Source organism: Papio anubis, chromosome 1 (assembly GCF_008728515.1).
Source record: "Papio anubis isolate 15944 chromosome 1, Panubis1.0, whole genome shotgun sequence".
In the NCBI taxonomy this organism is placed as follows: domain Eukaryota; kingdom Metazoa; phylum Chordata; class Mammalia; order Primates; family Cercopithecidae; genus Papio; species Papio anubis.
In genome coordinates, this window is record NC_044976.1 from 55,132,993 (window position 1) to 55,151,767 (window position 18,775).

At 35.0% G+C, this 18,775-nt stretch overlaps 2 protein-coding genes across 5 annotated transcripts in view; one reads left to right on the forward strand and one right to left on the reverse strand.

The window, feature by feature from the left end:
- Positions 1–8,436, forward strand: part of PRKAA2 (protein kinase AMP-activated catalytic subunit alpha 2) — a 67,015-nt gene extending 58,579 nt beyond the window's left edge. The window contains exon 9 of the mRNA XM_003891950.3: positions 1,026–8,436. Within this exon, the coding sequence (XP_003891999.1) occupies positions 1,026–1,264 (239 nt within the window). The 3' untranslated portion in view covers positions 1,265–8,436. The remainder of the gene's footprint in view (positions 1–1,025) is intronic.
- A 4,230-nt stretch (positions 8,437–12,666) lies between these two features.
- The window catches only part of FYB2 (FYN binding protein 2), a 95,501-nt gene continuing 89,392 nt past the window's right edge, over positions 12,667–18,775 (reverse strand). For all 4 annotated transcript variants that reach the window (XM_017961863.2, XM_017961865.2, XM_009209325.3 and 1 more), the window contains 4 exons: positions 17,378–17,471; positions 13,958–14,114; positions 13,820–13,853; positions 12,667–13,490 (listed from right to left, as the gene is read on the reverse strand). In XM_017961863.2, coding sequence (XP_017817352.1) covers positions 13,469–13,490; positions 13,820–13,853; positions 13,958–14,114; positions 17,378–17,471 — 307 coding nt within the window. In that variant the 3' untranslated portion in view covers positions 12,667–13,468. The remainder of the gene's footprint in view (positions 13,491–13,819; positions 13,854–13,957; positions 14,115–17,377; positions 17,472–18,775) is intronic.

An 18,775-nucleotide genomic window follows, 5' to 3' on the forward strand; every position in this document is an offset into this window, starting at 1 on the left:
AGTATCTCCGTGGCATAAAAGAATCATTTGAAGTATTGGCCATGGAGCACAAGTAAGGAACAACAGGGAAGTAGGTTTCACTTTTTAAAATTAACTGATTTGTCAGATTCTTTGTCACATTTCTCCATTCATATTTTATTAGTTAGTATTGTAGTGTCTAAACTTTCCCCTTCATCACCTTTCCTCATCCTGGGTGGCCAGGGTGACCAAATAGGTCTCCATTGGGATTTGGGTTGGATTTAGGTACTCATGGCAATCAAGGAGCCAGAGGCGTCAGGGAAAATTGTCATGTCCAAGAACTTAGTGTGTGCTAAGAATTAAACTTGGGTAAACCAAATCTGATTATTCATTTCAGAGGCCCAAGTGGGATAAAACCAGAATAAACCAAGGGTCAGGTGCTGGATGGAACAAAAATGGAACTGAGTTTAGAGTTAGGGAAGTTGTTTTAAACAAAGTATTTACATTTTACTCTTGAACTACCATCAAATATGTACGGTAGCGTTTATATGGATCCCAGACCTCTTTCATCGAAATTACATGTTGTTATTAAAACACAGATCCCTGTGTTTTGGTCCTGGGAATCATAGAATCTCCAGTTTTAACAAGATTTCTCTCACTTTACCCCCCACTTCCCCAAGGCAATATATGATGGTAACTTTTATTTTTACCTTAATGATTTTTTTTTTGTTGATATGCTAGAAGAAAATAAGTTGTCAAGGATATGCTTTCTTCACATGAAGAGATATCAGTTTGATTGATGCCAGTATCAATGCCCAGTACTCCGATTTGAGAAGGACTTAGAGGCCACATTTTGGCTGTGTGCACGTGTTGTGATTGGTAGCGATGTTTGTTATGATTGTTGGAAGGAAGAGGACTGTGCTTCTAAAACACTGAAACATGACATTCATTATTAAGTTGCCTTTGCTCAGATGTGTTTACTTAATATTCTGAATATCATAAATTCATAGGAAGGGCTTGGGCATATATACTTTTCATATAAATTGCTCTTCTTTGGTACATTTCAGACGAAGTAGTGGAGCAGAGGTCTGGTTCCTCAACACCTCAGCGTTCCTGTTCTGCTGCTGGCTTACACAGACCAAGATCAAGTTTTGATTCCACAACTGCAGAGAGCCATTCACTTTCTGGCTCTCTCACTGGCTCTTTGACCGGAAGCACATTGTCTTCAGTTTCACCTCGCCTGGGCAGTCACACCATGGATTTTTTTGAAATGTGTGCCAGTCTGATTACTACTTTAGCCCGTTGATCTGTCTCTAGTTTCTTTCTGTTATTGCACTATGAAAATCAGATATATTCTTTAAATTTTTATCTTACTTTTGGATAATATCCACTGCAATACTAACTGAGAGACGTGAATTATATCCAGGGGACACACAATACTATTGAAATTACTGAAAACAAAATATCTGACATCTTATTTACTTGTAGAAATCTGTAATTCTATTGTGCCTATGATAAATTCACATAGGCAGTATCTTTAATAGGTTAATATCGATGAAGATTTTTAATTACAATAATGAGTTCACTACAGATGATTAACACACCACACTGGCGAACCATCTCAATGTAAGGGTGGTTTGGCAACACCTCCTTGCTTTACTGTTTGGTGTAGGTAAATCCAGTTTACTTCCTAAATTTCAGTAGGCTTTATGTTGTGTTTATGACCCCAATTTATTTTAACAAAAGAAGATTAAAAAGTAAAAGAACCATGAGTAAGATATTATTTAAATGTTGAAATCTTAAAAACCTGCCCCCAAGGTTTCAGAAGCCAACTTCTTTTAACAGTATTTTTACAAATACTGCCTAGTATATTCAACAGAAGGACTGTGGTCATGTCACAGGTAACCACAATTTTCAGGTTTCTTAAAAGCAGCAGTAACTGACTCAGTATTTTATCTTGAGTTTTCCCTGAATAATATATTTATCTTAAGAGCCTTCAAGTTTCAAATTAGTATTGGAACACCTGGAATTGCAACAACTTTTGTCTTTTACATATACTTACATCTTTTAAAAAATGTCTTCAAAACCTACCTTTCTCAAATTCTTTTGGCTCTATTTATTTTTGCATTTCACCAAACAGTGATAAAATAGTTAAATGAAACAAAGCAAGGTATCAACAGTCCCTTAAATGAGAATTCTCTTTGATCTTTATTTTGTGTGTTAGATGTTAGGGTCCTGGTGCATCTCATAATGCTGATTCTTCATGGCAAGCCACTCCCTTCACCCCACCTATCCTAGTCACTCTTGTCTTTGTTCATTGTTTGATCCTCAGTGGTTGGTGGGTACAGCTTTGAATCTTTTCTGGTTCCAAGTTTGAAAACACTCTTCTGGCCCTAAGGGCTTTTGTACACTTCCAAAGCTTGATAGGCTATGACCTTCACTGTTGAACCTGATAGGGCAGGGAAGCTTTGAACATCAAGAAAAAATTTTTATCTTCAATAAATAAATATGTGTATTCACACACCAGTGCTTTTAAGCAAAAACCAGTTTTTGTTTTGTTTGGTTTGTTTTGCTTTGTGCAGGTTTTTTTAAGATTAAAAAAACACAAACTATAGCAGGGTAGATAATAGTTTATATTTTGTTTTGTTTTAGTAAAAGTATTTAATTTTAAATTATGTGTAATTTATCTAATTTGTATTTATTTGTTATTTTTATGTTGTAATTAACACTTATTTACCTGGATTACCCTAAAAAACATTAAGCTCTTGAAAACAAAAAAATGACATTACCTTGACAGGTTTCTCTTTGCCAAAAGTAATGTATGTTCTACCAAGAAGCAAATGAGAACATTAGACTAAGTTTCTCCTGTGTTAGTGGAAAACAAGTGTGTCTATCTTTAAATATTCTTTGAATTAGGAGTTTGCATTGTGTCACATCATATGGCTTTGCAGATCTTTTAAAAACTGATGTTAAGTAACTTATAAGTCCAACTTCTTAATATCAAAATAAAAGAATCGTTCACCAATTTGGGAATGAGGGCGGGTTGCAATTTGAGATAGTTTAAAGTTTAATTATTGAAAGACTGCCATCTTGTGGCACCAAAGGGTAATTTTTACCCTTTGAGATGCTGTGATTATTTGTATAGAGATAAGCAGTCCTGCTGTGTTAGTCTGATGTGCATTATAGATATGGCATATTTTGGGTTCTCAAAATGGGCACACACCTGTTTTGGGAAAACCAGGGCCACTTCATAATATTGTCCTGATTATGAATGGAATTACCTTAGAAATAAGGAACTAATCAGATTACTTAACCCCAATGACAAAATCCACAAAAATTTTGAAGGCAGAGAAACAGAAGGAATCCAGTGGTGTTTTAGCTCCATTAGTCTCATCAGATATTAAAAAATTGTTCATATCAAAATTACCTTATATGGATGATTGCCATGTTTTGTAAGAGTTAATTTATTTACTGTTTTCTAACTCTTGCCGGTATTTATGAATAGCTGTAGTTTGATATTTACCTACTTAATTTTAGGAGAACTAATGGTCACAGTTTGGATTCTTTTATGTGTATGTTTTTAAAACAGCTATTTTGTGAATCTAGGTGGTTGGGTTTTAGAGAGAAGATTTCAGGAGACGCAGTCCAGCACAATTAGAGCTAAAACATTGTTACAGCAGGTGTTTTTGTTGCTCATGGGCAGATAGAGGGAAAGAATCAGTTGTTAACCCCAAATTTCCACATTTCAGTCTTGTAAACTCTGGATGTGGTAGGTAGGTGTGGGCTAAGAATAATTTCCTCCAGTTAAAACTCAGGAGAAGAGCTTCTATTATTAGGTTATAGATAAGGCCTTAGTTATATCATGGAAATGAACTCCATGTAGTTCTAGAACTGCATTTCCCAAAGTATATCCTGTGAGATGCTCCACAGAAAAAAGATTGCATGGACTAAGTTTGAAAAATGTTGCATGCTACTCTTCCCCTCGAAGATGACAGTAGATGTCAGCATTAAAGACTGACAGGTCTTTCTGTGAGAAAAAAGAAAGCCATATAACTTTGTTGAACTTTGCCCAAATTAATTTTTCATTTTAAAAAACTTAATATCCCATGAAAAAAGGCAAATTTGGGAAATACATTTTTTAGGAAAATATTGTCCCAGAATGCCATAATTAGGGTAGTTAATAACACTTCCTTTTCTCTTACTGGTTGTTGGGAGAGTCTGATTGAAAATTAGAATCATTTTGTTTTAACTTGCAGACATGTTCATCATGAGTGAATGCTGGATTAAATAGAATTTTCTATGTCTGTGACTTGTTTCATGACATCTTGGTTTTCTTAATCATCTTGTGTTATTATTTGAGTGCAACATTATTCTTATGAATGGGTGACTGAAAAACCTGAAACAAGATTACTTGTTAAAAAAAAAAGTCTAAGAGACTAGTGACTCGTGCTTATGGCTCTGTGGGTAATGAATCGTCACTGATTCTTTTAAAATGTGTAGTCAGTGAACATTTTCTAAATACTTTTCTTTGGGATACCATATGAAGATCTAATTCCTTATGTTTCAATGTAGGAACAGCTACCTTCTCAAATAGAATACGCAGGGAGGGAAGTAGGCAAACCATTTGCAAGTTGGGTTTTTGTTATGATTAACCTTTTAGGAGATGCTTTTATAATCTCTAGTGTTTACATTCCTTTATACTAGCGATCTATAAAGAGAATCCAGGAGCCTAAATCAGAAATAATCGTGTTTCTATGTCAAGGTATTGGCTATATGTAGCACAAACAATTCTCCATTTTCTGCAAATGGGTTTTTCAGTTTTATAATTCTGGGTTTGCTTTTTCTTATTCCCTAGCCAGTTTGTACTCAGGGAATACAAATTGATTTTTATTGTTAAATGAGACATAGTTTAGAAAATAATCATAAACAACTATTATAGAATTTTGACCTATTTGGATTTATCCGTAGCATCGAATAATGTGCAGTATACTGAGTTAATGTAGGCATCTCACTTTCCATTTATAAAATGTAAAAACCTGGAACATACCTGCCACAGACACCACTTTGTCTATTCACTGGTTAATAATTTACATCCTATTAATGGTTGTAAAATCTCAGTATCTAAATGCTAGACATGTTCACAATTTTGTCTGTTTTTGTTTATTTGTTTTTAAAGACCCAAACCTTTTCAATCTTGCATTTATTTACTTGGTTCTCCTGTGTCACCCTGTGGCTTTTTAAATAGGAAATGTAATTTATTTTAATAGTAGTTCTCAAAGACTCTATTAAAAACTCTGGATGAGGGATATGTGCAATCTGTTGGTAAGTCACATCCTATGTTTGGCCTCATTTTTATAACTCCTAAAATGAGAGAGGTAGATTTTAACACTTCTAAGGTACTTTTGAGCTTTAAAGTTCTTTTCTGCTTTTTCATATGATTTGTGTTAGTGTTCACTTTTTATATATTTAGAGTTTTTATACTAGTGTGAATGTTTCTGTTTTGATTTGGTGAGGCATGTCAAAGGTATATACTTGAATATTTTTCTAAATACAGCTGCCAGAGAAATGCAAATGGCAAAAATCATCCAGAAATCCAAACATGGTGAAACATCATGTCCATTTGGCATGAAGCAAAGCGTTACAAATTTGGAGTGATGAAAGTGTTCCATATATTTTTTATAGTGATTTTTCGATCTAGAGACCCTTCACATTGTTTACTTACTATTACAGTAACTTTGGGAGGAAACCAGAGAAAGCATTTTTGCCATTTCCAGATGAGGAAGCAGGACCAGAAAGCTCGTCATAAAGCTTTAACACCATACAAGTATCCAGCAGTGATCAATCGCTCTTTATAGGAAACCACCTTTCCTCTGGGGAAGAACAGTCTGAATTAATAAAACATCAGAGTGGTTGAGTAATAAAAATAAATACAGATGTTTTGCTTTCAAGTCTTAGAGTGACATAAAGTAGTCTTAAATAAATAGTTCTTAGTTTATTTTAACCAGTTGATTGTACTAACAAGATGTAATTATCTAAAGTATTTATGATTAGCATATTGGTTTTTATAAGTATTTCTAAGTTATTGAGGGTGCTTAAAAATACTGAAGAAACTTTAAGACATGATTCTTCTCATAATTTTATGTGATTCTTATAGCACAATCATTTTTCAAAAAGGAAAACTAGGCCGGGCATGGTGGCTCATGCCTATAATCCCAGCACTTTGGGAGGCCGAGGTGGGTGGATGACTTGAGGTCAGGAGTTTGAGACCAGCCTGGCCGACATGGTGAAACCTCGTCTCTAATAAAAGTACAAAAATTATCCGGTGTGGTGGCAGGCTGCTTGTAATCCCAGCTACTCGGGAGGCTGAGGCACAGGAATCTCTTGAACCTGGGAGGCAGAGGTTGGAATAAGCCAAGTTCATGCCACTGCATGCCAGCCTGGGTGACAGCACAAGACTCTGTCTCAAAAAAACGAAAAAGAAAAGTAGCTTCAGTCCCTGTCTAAATTGTTAGAGTTTTTGACTATTATCTGAAATAGTCTTATCCAAATTTCATATGCAGATTGATAATTTTTCATTTTGTATGTATATTAGATGATATAACTATTTTCATAGAATACTTTTCTAATTTATAAACACTGAATTATTATTAGCTTGATAGAGTTTCTCCCAAACCTTATAAAATTTTGTAACGTACTTATGTTTGAGCTTTAAAAATTATAAAAACTTCATTTAAACAAGTTGCTGGCATCCTTACTAGCCTTTCCACCTATAATTATGATGCCTTTGATGCCACTGAACAGTAATAGCACAAAGAACAGGTCTCACAGTCTAGACTGGATTGAGTTTTAATTAAACTTCTTCAGCCAGAGCCTGATAAGAATCAGGCTGGGTCTAGAAGAGTTATCAGACTGTAGGCCTGTATTAATTTTGCAAGCTAATGTTAATGTTTACTGCCAGCCTTGCATAGCAATGCCAGTTTGCAGTTGTGACTATGTGTGTGACTTTTGGTAAAAATGGTTTATATCTAAAGTAGTTTAGATTTTATGGAAGTGGCTCTTGATGGTTTGGACAAGCAGGGTAGGTAAATTTCAATTACGTTTAAAGTGTAATTAAATCCTAGAATAGAGCACTCTCCAGAAAAAAAGTAAGAATTTGGAGAATATCCTGGCATAAAAACGTTTTTGAATAATACATAGAATTTTGACAAGGTTCATACAGTGCACACAGTGTGACCTTTTTTGAGGCGGGCAGTGGGGGTTGCTGCTTTGTGTTGATTTAAAATTTCAAGGAGGAACAAAAACATTCTAGCCAAGGAGAATTGCATTGTTAATTTTTTTCTACTAATTTAAACGTGCATTTTTCACAGTTACATATTTCTTTAAAATAAGTTTTGCTACCAAAAATAGCAATTTTTCTAGACAGATAACATTTTCCTAAAGTGGAAAAGAAAGAGATCCACTGTTCTAAAAAACAAACAAGCAAACAAAACACTAAATTGTGCCTTCTCCCTTAAATTATAAGAAGAGTAATAGTAAAACTTGTTTAAACTATGTTTTCTTTTTTTCTAATCCCTCTCAGTTCTCCTGAGATCTGCCTCCTACAAATGATCATGTTTGCATCTGCCTGATTGAGTTCCTTGGTCCAGCCTTTCACTACCACTATCAGAAGTTGTTCACTAAATGTATTTCCCTACTTCTTTCATGTTGATTGACTTTATAAGTCCCATTGGTAAACATAACATTTGGCCACCTTCTTATGCTTTAAAAATTAATGCAATGAATGGCAGTTTTTATATTTTAACCCTTGAAAAAGTTTGTCAAGGAAACAACTCAGAGCTAAGAACAAAATCTAACTTGGAATCAGTTTCTTCCTTTGGCTGCTGAAGCAGCAGCAGGTCACATAACCTCATTTAGTTTTTCCATTTACAAAATGTGGATGATAACCTACCTCACAGATGTGTGTGAGCAACTGTTTGGAAGCCCTTGTTTAAATACAGGGTTTATATCCCCACATTCAATGTAAATTCCTTTTTTAAAAAAAATAAGTATCTTTGATATTGATGAGTATCTTGATTTTTAGGTAAGATCACAGTTTCACAAATTGTGGTGTTCTTAGGTGACATTTAGTCTTTCTTGAGACCTCGAGTATTCAAATATCAAACTTGTCCTGTGTTGTAACAAATATTCAGAATCTCTTAAAATGTTGGCTGGAGCTGCCTTAACGTACCAAAATACAGCTCTCAAGACTGTTCACAAATATCTGTGGTTGTACAATGTTTTGAACATTTAATGTAAAGTTGTTACAGAACTGTGAACTCTAAGGATAGTATCTTTATTATTTTAAGAAGAATGGTTGTGTTCTTTGTCATGTATGCTTAAATATACAGTGGATTTTGAGTGCAACAAATAAAACTGAAAATTAACAGCCATTAGGTTGTGTCATGACAATCATAATATAGGATATAATATTTACTTTTTTTTCAAAAACATCCTGCATTCATTCATTCTTAGCCTACCTTTGAAAAAGAAAAAAAAAATCAATAGGTTGATACATTGACCCATTGGGGTACTTCATTACGTATTTATTGAAAAATTTTTTAATTGTTAAAATTGGGACCACTTTTTATAATTGGTTTCAAGAAAAAATAGGACGGATGCGGAGGCTCACGCCTGTAATCCCAGCACTTTGGGAGGCAGAGGCGGGTGATCACGAGGTCAGGAGGTTGAGACCATCCTGGCTAACATGGTGAAACCCCATCTCTACTGAAAAATACAAAAAAATTAGCTGGGCGTGGTGGCGGGCGCCTGTAGTCCCAGCTATTCGGGAGGCTGAGGCAGGAGAACGGCGTGAACCCAGGAGGTGGAGCCTGCAGTGAGCGGAGATCGCGCCACTGCACTCCCGCCTGGGCAACAGAGTGAGACTCCTTCTCAAACACACGGACTTCCAGTGCTTTTGTGTTCAAATAATCTCCGATTCAAATTTCAGTTTTGTTTGTTATATACTTTTTGTGAGTGTTAAATGATATGGGAAGGATTTGTCTTACAGTAACCATATGGAAAAGATGTTTTTCTGAATTACATAGCATTTCATAGTTACAGATTCTTCCTAATTAATGTTTGCACTGTATGAAACTCATAGGTAACAAACACAAAAGAGAAAAGCAGCCTGATTGCTTATAAGTTTTTTTCACAAAATCAAATTAAAGTCTCTGGTTCATTTGAAAGCTATTTTTGTTTCTGCTCCATCATTATGCTGGTATTCTGCACGCCAATTAATAGTTACAAGAAAGTTGTTAGTGGAAAAGATTGCCTATACTCATTGGCGATTTCACACCATCTTTGTTCATTTTTGTCATCTTAGTTGTACATTATAGTTTTTAACTTAAGCTATTGCATTGGTTTTCTACTGTTGCTGTAACAAATTACTACAAACTTAACAACTTAAAGTACAAATTATCTTATTGTTCTATATGTCAGAAACCCAGCAGGCTTAGCTGGTTTTTCTGCCTCAAGTCACACAAGCTGGAAACCAAAGTATTGATAGGGCTGGGCTGTGGAGGAGAATCTGTTTCCAATTGCATTGAGTTGTTGGCAGAATTTCGTTCCTTGCTGCTGTAGGATTGAGGTCCTTGTTGCCTTTTTGGCTGTTGGCTAGGAATCATTTAAAGCTTCTAGAGGCCATCATCATTCCTTGGCCCATGGCTCCCTTCATCTTCAAAACCAGCAACAAGTGGCTTATGGTTTGGATCTCTTCTTCCTTCTCTTCAACGACATGTTTCTAATTTGCTGAGACTGACTTTACTGCTTTCCGTTTTCAAATTTTAAGGGCTCATGTGATTAAGCTGGGCCCACCTGGACTGTATGCTTTTTGAAAAACAGACTTTAGCCCTCATGAAAAAGACGAATGCAAACATATTGAAATCAGGATATACAGGTAAAGATTTCAATTCGCTTTTTCTAAACTTGAAGGAAAAGAACAGATTTGTTTTTATTAGTGAAAATATGTTTTATTTCCTAAATTGCATAGATAATAGATGCTTCCTATAGGAAATTTGAAAAGTGAAGGAAATTTTAAAAATCTGAGAAGAATCTCACCCATAATAAGAGGCAGCTACTTCTTAGTTTTGTTATTATATGTTCATATTTTTCCTCTTCCATTTCTTCCCCCTAGAATATACTTTAAAAAGTTTTGAAGATTTGCAGGACCTCTCCTGGTCAAGAAGGTTGCTGTGCAATCTTAGAAATCTTAGAAGAGTGAGTATATCACAGAGGAACTCAGAAGTGGGAAGGGAGGTCTTGGGACATCTTAAGGTTGCTGGAGGGCCTGGCGTATATATCAATGAGTTTATGAATAGGCCAGTGTTAAGCCTCTGTTACAGTAAAGTGCTTTATTATGCTGCCTTTTACCTGATGATGCCATTATCTTTATTTTTATACAAAATTGAAAATTAAATGTAAACTTAGTCTTTCCATTGAAGCTTTATGCTCAGGGTTTCTGGGAGACAGATGACATCTGCTTAGAATATCACTGAAGTCTTAGTCATGGTGTTTACATTTTGAAATCTTGCAGATTAATAATGTGAGAAATATATTTTTGATGCTTTGATTCCAAGAATGGAGGAAATGGGACTGATATTAGTGAAATAGAAACATAACTGCATTAAGTATGGATAGAAAGGATAGAAAAACAATCATTTTTTTCTAAAAACCTATACCATATCAATAAGTACTAGTTTATATTAGACAAAATAGCTTATTCTTCAGTATATGCTATTTAATAGGCTTTTAACACTGAACGTTTTTCTGTCTACGCAAAAAAATTACTTAACAGCCATTCTATCAAGTCGTACAATTTGAATTTTAAAAATGTATTTTTGTTTTCAGCATCTTCCAACTTCAGAAAAAGCCAGGTACAAAAATGACACCACTAATACCATAGTGTGTATTAAGAATTTTAGATTACTTTTATATTATTACATTGTAGCATAACAACTACCCTGTGAAGTAGATAAGATCAGAGTTATTAGCTGTTTATTATTATTATTATTATTATTTTAGACGGAGTCTCGCTCTGTCATCCAGTCTAGAGTGCAGTGGCGTGATTTCAGCTCACTGCAACCTCTGCCTCCTAGGTTCAAGCAATTCTGTCTCAGCCTCCTGAGTGGCTGGAATTACAGATGTGCACCAGCACACCCAGCTAATTTTTGTATTTTTAGTAGAGACAGGGTTTCACCATATCGGCCAGCTGGTATCGAACTCCTGACCTCAAGTTATCTGCCCACCTCAGCCTCCCAAAATACTGAGACTACAGGTGTGAGCCACTGTGCCCAGCCTAGCCCTGTTTTAATAATGAGGAAATTGAGATGTAAAGAGCTGAGTCAAATTAAAACAAGGGACCATGTAATGAGGTGGAAAGTGCAGGGAACAAACCTATCTGAGTTCAAATTTAGTCCCGCTGTCACTCCAAGATTTAAAATGCTTAGTGGCTTGGTGAAGTGGCAAGAGTGATGTATGGTATATGATTCTCTGTTGGACAGGATTATTGCATGAAAGATTTCTGCTCAGCATAGTCATATACTCTTCTTGCCCACAGCCATACTTAGCCTTGTCTTCTACAATGCCTACTCTAACAGTTATGTTCCTGGAGAGCAGGAGAGGGCTGCAAATGCCCCTCACTGGGTAATAGTTTTAGTTCAGGGGGTCCAAGCAGAGTTTGGTCTCTAGTCTAAGCAGAAATATATTTCCAATCTTTAGTACAAGCCTTCATTTCATCTCCCAGAAAAGAAGTCTCAAAGGCATTCCCTAATTCTCCTTCTCTCTCACCGATACATCTAATTAGTCACCAAGACATTCTCTTTTACCTCTGTAATACCTCTAATGGGGCTCCTGTACCATATATTTCTGTTGCTGCTGTCTTAAGGTATAATGCCTTTTGCCTAGAATATTGCAAAAACAATTCACCTCTCCTTTATTATCCATATTGGTGATTGCTTCCCATCCCCCAAATATCTGGCATTTTCTTCCTATCCCCCAAATAACTAACATTTTTTTCCTGCTTAACCCTTAAATGACTCCTTAATCTCTAGAGGAAAAGGTACAAGTGAAGTCTGTCACATTCTAGCCCCACTTTGCCCCATTGCAAGCAGCTCTTGCCATTTCCCACCAGACATTCTCCACTCCATTTACTATGAATTTCTTCATAATCACCAAAGCGAGCATGGATCTTCCATCTCTGTGCCTTGTCTAATAAATAAACATATTTAAAGACCAAGCTTCAGTGTTACCACCTCTGTAAAACATTTTTTAATCCTTTAGCTGTTCCATTGATATCTTGTTTAATTATGTTATTTGTAATAATCTCTACAGATTTCCTTCTCTAAAGTCTGAACTTTTTGAATATCTTTGATTCGTGTCTTTTAGAATAAGCTTGGCCTTTATTGGCAAATGTCATTTGGAACATGCAAAGGAAAATAAAAGAACCTAGAAGCTTAAAAAGTGGCCTCAATATAAAGAACAAGGCCATGGAAACAAATTCCATCACACTTGTGAAGGCCAGAATCACCCTGCTTAAAGAACTGAGTGAAATTCTTCAGTTTTTCTGTGCTGAAAAAGCCACTTAAAAATTTGAAACTGTTAAATGCATATGTAGAATTTATTTCTCTTGACATGCAGTGCACCCCATTTAAAAAATGGAATAGATATTACAGCTCAGTTTTTAAATTTTTATTTAATTCCATATAAATGAAAGTACATATGAATGCTATTAGTTGAATAGTTATTTGGGCATAGACAAAATAATGACAATTGTTCTTATTTTGGACAAAAAGATGTTTTAAAGTAAGACAGCATATATATTATTTTGTTAAGTACATTTGGGCACTTCTTAAAATGATGGGTGAATTTAGGAATAAATTATTTTTTGGGAAACTATTCCCAAAAGAAACCAATGTGGAACAGTATTCATATGAGTTTATTTTTGTGATAAAGTAAAAGGACATTTATACCTTTTTAAAGACTGAGTCATAATTAAGATTATACCTTAAACTTGAGTATTTAAAAGACCTTGGTTACACTGTTTACTGTTCAGAATTAAATTATACCAAATTTGAATGCACAACATCTAGAAATTACAAACGCTCGTGTGCTAATATTAGAAGCAAACCAACCATCTGCACAACTAACTAGGTGCCATAAGGCATGATTTCTAACTTTGGATATGGCTCATTAAATAAGTGCTCAAATGCTAACACATACTGTTTCACATTCTCTTGAACTGGCAGTGAAGTAGATACTGAAATAGACATTGAAAGATAACCTTTTAGGAGTAAAACCAACATCTAAATGTTGAGGATTTGTTTTTATTTTTCTCTTTTAAGTTCAGAACGAAAGTTTCCACAGATTCCACCATCTCTAAAATTTTGACATGTAAACTGAAACTGATGTAAGGCAGGACTAGGATCTTAGGACTAGTTCTCCCTTGTGCAGTCCGTAACATTTGATCGTGATCTTTCTAAGGTGACCAACTTTGATGCCTGAGAAAAAAGAAAAATATGCAAACATTTAAAAATATAGGACAATGAAACAGTTGAGTGGGAGATTTCTAGGGAATTTCTGATCTAGTTTAATATGTTTGTGTTCTTTTAAAATGTTGATAAAGCTGTGTAGAGAAGTTTGATAGCATAGTCACAAGAGACAATAATAAAGTATCTTCCAACATGATCCTTATAGAATAGGGTACTGCATGTCTAATTTTTAAAACTTATCCTGAATTTCAATAGATTCAGTAGTCTTCTCTTGAGACTAATGTATACAACAAGGTATTAGGAACTCATGATTTAAAGTACAAAATCAAACAGCTTACTTGAAATCTAGATGTTCAATGAGCACATATCCATCTATAGAAAGAAAAATCACCGTTAATTTGAAAGTTATAGAGAAAATGCTTTAAAATTTTTTTAAAAACAATGAAATGTTATGAAAAATAAGCAAATAAACTTACATTTGCCTTTAGAATTACGACATATCACTAGATTTTGTTCGGTGGTATCAATGACTTCCAGTTCTTCTCCAGGACTTATTGGCAAATCAAATATTCCATTTCTTGAATTATTGGAACAGGCCACTGCTGTGTTGATGACAATAATCTCTTTATTGTACTGAAATGAGAAATTACTAATCAGACCATTCTTGCATAGTTATTTTTCATAACAAAACTAATGGAGGATATAATATAGTAACCTCAAAATAAACTCCAGATACTATTGACTAGTTAAATAACACATATGGGAATGGAAAATAGGAAGGTATACAGTTAAAGGAAAGTCATTTAAGAAAATAATAGTAAAATGGTGCAATCTCACATTTGTTTGGTATGATTATATTTTCAAAGTATTTTCAGAACCATTATTATTTTTTTTCTCTCAAATCTTTTTTTTTAATTATTATTTTTAGTTACGGGGTACATGTGCAGGATGTGCAGGTTTGTTACATAGGTAAATGTGTGCCATAGTGGTTTACTGCACCTATCAACCCATCACCTAGGTATTAAGCCCAGCATGCATTAACCATCCTTTCTAATACTCTCCCTCCCCATACCCTATCCCCAGACAGACCCCAGTGTGTGCACAACCATTACTTAATTGTACTAGAATGAGCCCTGCTGGATGAGGTTGTAACGTAGGTATGAATTAAGCACCATGGATGGTAGTTAACTGTTCCATTACTAAAACTTCTGTGTAGTGCCTTAAAGTTTATAATATTCTTACATACCTATCATTTCTAGATGACATTCTTTCCATGCTTTTTCTCTGTGTGAGCTTATGTATTCTTATATATAGCTATACTACATGTTATTTTAAAGTAGTGGGAATTGGCTGTACCCAGTTGGGGGCAATTCCCATTCTCCTTTTGTATTCACGGGCAGGCAGGCATTTTGTTAAAAACTCCTGAGAAATTCAAGTCCTGACCTTGGGAATCTTTTCCTGACATACTGACCTATACATCTGCAGCACATCACCTTCTAATGCACTGAAATCTGTTGACCACAAACAGAGAGTTCCAGAATACATAGCTTAGATTACAGGTACCTACTTCTCCAAATTAGTGTGACCAAATATCTCCTTTTGCCCAGGATATTGTCTGTTTATAACTAATATGTCTATCTATAACTATTTATTATTATGATTAAGAGTTCCTCCTCCCACTCTTAGAAGTGTCCTGTGTTTGGATGATAAATTACAAGATCAACCTATAACAAATGAGATCAGATCTACAAGATAGATTTTTTCCTTTACTTAACAAAACAATCGCTTCCTTACTGGCTTTTTTATCCTTTACAGGCCATTGCTCACTGTGAATTCATAGTGATTTCTTAAAATACAGATCTAATTAGGTCACCTTTCTATTTATAAAGTTCTAAAAACTCCTTATTGCTTTCAGGATGAGATCCACACTGCTTAGCTTGACATTTGGGCTCCTTTGTATACTGCCATTCTCCATCCCTCTATCTTTGTCTTCTTTACTGAAGCTGCATCAAGCTACATGACAATCCTTGAATACATGCTGTTTACTTGAAATATTCTTCTTTCTCTTAACCAATTCACATGAAAACTGTTATGACTGCCATATATAATTTACTGTCTCTTAACTATACTTGATATCTATTCCTATTATATAATTTAATAAACATACTGTCTTATCAAGTGAAAATAGTAGACAGTCTTATTCATCTTTGTACCCTCAGTGCCTGGCACAAATGAGTTATCCAATGTTTTATGATTTGAGCTGGATAAAAATTATTGAAATGGCCTATCAAGGAAACCCACTACAGGTAATAAGAATGGGATTATACACATATACAGGAAATGGAATATCTTTCCCACATGAAACAATCAAAAACACACGGAGAGGGAAAAAAGGATTGGATGGAACATAAGGGTCTTTTCAACAAGTGATTGCCTCATGGTTGTTTTTCAATTAATCAAATAACATCAGGGTTGTAGTAGATAATATATCACAATTTCTAGATATAGTAACCCCAATCAGCTTTGGTTCAAACAGGAATTATCAGTGATTATGAGAGATTTGTGTATATTCCTATTTTAGTTCAATTTAAAAAATATTTTATGCGTGTTTACAAAATGCTAAGCAACCTTATTCTGCTCTGCACATGGATATAAACATATATAAAATAACCTTTGTCCTCTAGGAGCTCATAGTTTAATATGATGAACATGTAATTCCAATTTTGTTAATGTGTGATAAGCTAGAGATTGCTCAAGTATATAAGTAAACGGAAGAAGAGTAATTTATTTAATTAGAAGATTTGGGTAAGTCTTCCTGGAGAAGAGGAGATCCCTCGACTGGAGCTTGATAAATGAATAAGAGCTAGTCAGATGGAGAAAAGTTCAAAGCTGTACCAGATAGTTGGAATAGACCAAGGAAGCACTTAGAGGGATGAAATAGCAAGACAAAGATAGAGGTGGAGGTTCATTCAAGGGACAGAACTATGAGCAGTTTGTTGCCAAAGCAGAAAGTGCAACGCAAAGAGTGGCAAGAGATAAAGCCAGGAAGATATGCAAAGGTCAGGACATAAAGAGCTTTCTGTGTCATGTTAGGAAGCCTAAACTTTAAACATTTTGCAAGGGGGAATTTTTGAAAAATTTTAGGCTGTATAGTGACTTAGATAAATTTTATGAGGAGGATGAACACTTTGCCTCTCTCAGTCCAGTGTCTAGCACATGGAAGGTGCTCAGTATGTTTCATAGTTAATAATCGTCACTTTGACAATATATGAAATCAGGGAAGGTTGAGCTTTAGAATAATGAAAAAATGTTCCATGGACTCTTAATAACAGAATAAGAAGGCAGAGAGCTTCGGATGCTGCGTCATTCATTTGTTCATTTTGTTATTCATTTGCTTGTTTATTTAGGCATTCATTTACCAAACACTGTCTGTACAGTTTTATGTCAGGCCCTGGGGAACAAACCTGAATGAGACAGGGTTTCTTTCTCAAAAAGCACTCAAGAGATTAATTAGTTCAAGATTCACACACACACACACACACACACACAAATGCTTTAATACAACAAATCAGTGTTATAAAAGACATGTGTAAAATAGATATACAAAATGTGCTGAAGGAGTAACAACCTGGATGAGATAGGGAGGAGTGGGTGACATTTGAACAGAGCCTTCAAGAACAACTTAGTAGTTTTTCCAGGAAGAAGGAATAGCATGTACAGACATAAAAATATAGAAATGTATCAGGAAAAAATAGGAATGAAATGCTGGCTTTTTGTGTCAAAGATAATGTCTATATCTCAGAGAGGCAAAGGCACAGCATACTTACAGATTTTTTTTTAAATGAAAGCTCCAAGCTGTTAATATTGCTAATTTTTACCTTGAGAAGAGAACGTACCTTAAACCTTTCTCTAAATAGTTTTTCTTCTCTTTTCATTCTGTTCTTTTCTAAGTTTTGCTTCTTGGTTTTGAAGAAACTTCTAGGAGAGAAACTAGCAAGAAATGTGCAGGTAGGGTAAAATGTACTATAATAAAACTCTTAAGTTGCCGAGTCTACAAAGTCACTTCATTTCAGGACAAATTCAGGTATAGTTTTTTGTGTGCATAATTTTACATAAAATAATACATATGCAAAGTCATGCATCTGTATTTGTGTATATGTACACACACATATGTAGGTTCATAATACAAATACACACACATATTTCCATTAGAGCAAATTGTCAAACAAGTGATCAGGGTAATACCAATTGCTTTTCCCCACAATTAAAAAATATTTTTGATGGCAAGATAATAACGGGATAAAATCACATTGGTTAAACAAATGAAGGTACATAAGAAACTTGTCTGAATGAGACTTAGAGATATAACTTTTTTTTTGTTTTGTGTTTTTTTTTTAATTTTAGGAAATTTACATATGTTCCCATTCACCTTCAGATTATTTAATGGAAACCAGTAAGAATGAGTAAGCAGTTTACTTTGTGTGGTTTTCTAAGTTGTTAAGCCTAATTGGAGATCACAAATCTACATGGTTCAATCGAAGAGCTCTCCAGTTTGCTGAATGTTTTGGAGGATGAATACCATTAAGAAAATAAAGAAAGATGCCACAAAACATGTGCAAGAATTTCAGCACATAAAAGTAAATAACGCTACAGAAGAAACTGATTATACTCTTAGTCCTCCCTCTTGCTCTTCACGTGAGATTTGTTTCTTCTTTTTAGCAGTTTAATGTATTGACAGAAGTAAAAAAAGTCAACCAAATCCTGTCAGTTTTATTCCATCATCTGCCCATTTCCCTACACATTACAATGTCTACTTGGGTCATCTTAGAAAGTGGATTGTTATCCTTTTCATGCCGTTATACCTGAGATACTGCTATGGTTTGGATATTTGACTCCTCCAAACCTCATGTTGACATTTGAGCCCTAATGTTGGAGGTGGGGCCTAATGGGAGATGTTTATGTCATGGGGTTTTTTTCCCTCATGAATGGCTAGCTGCTGTCCTCTTGGTAATGAGTGAGTTACCACTGTCATAGTTTCCTGGAGCCTGGCATCTCATTTGTTAAAATGAGCCTGGTACCTCACTTGTCTCTCTTGCTTCCTTTCTAGCCCTGTGATCTCTGCACATTCTCCTTCACCTTCTGCCATGAGTGGAAGCAGCCTGAGGCCTTCACCAGAAGCAGATGCCAATGTCATGCTTCTTGTACAGTCTACAGAACCATGAGCTAAATAAACCTCTTTTATTTATAAATTTCCCAGCCTCCGGTGTTCCTTTATAGCAACACAAATAGGCTAA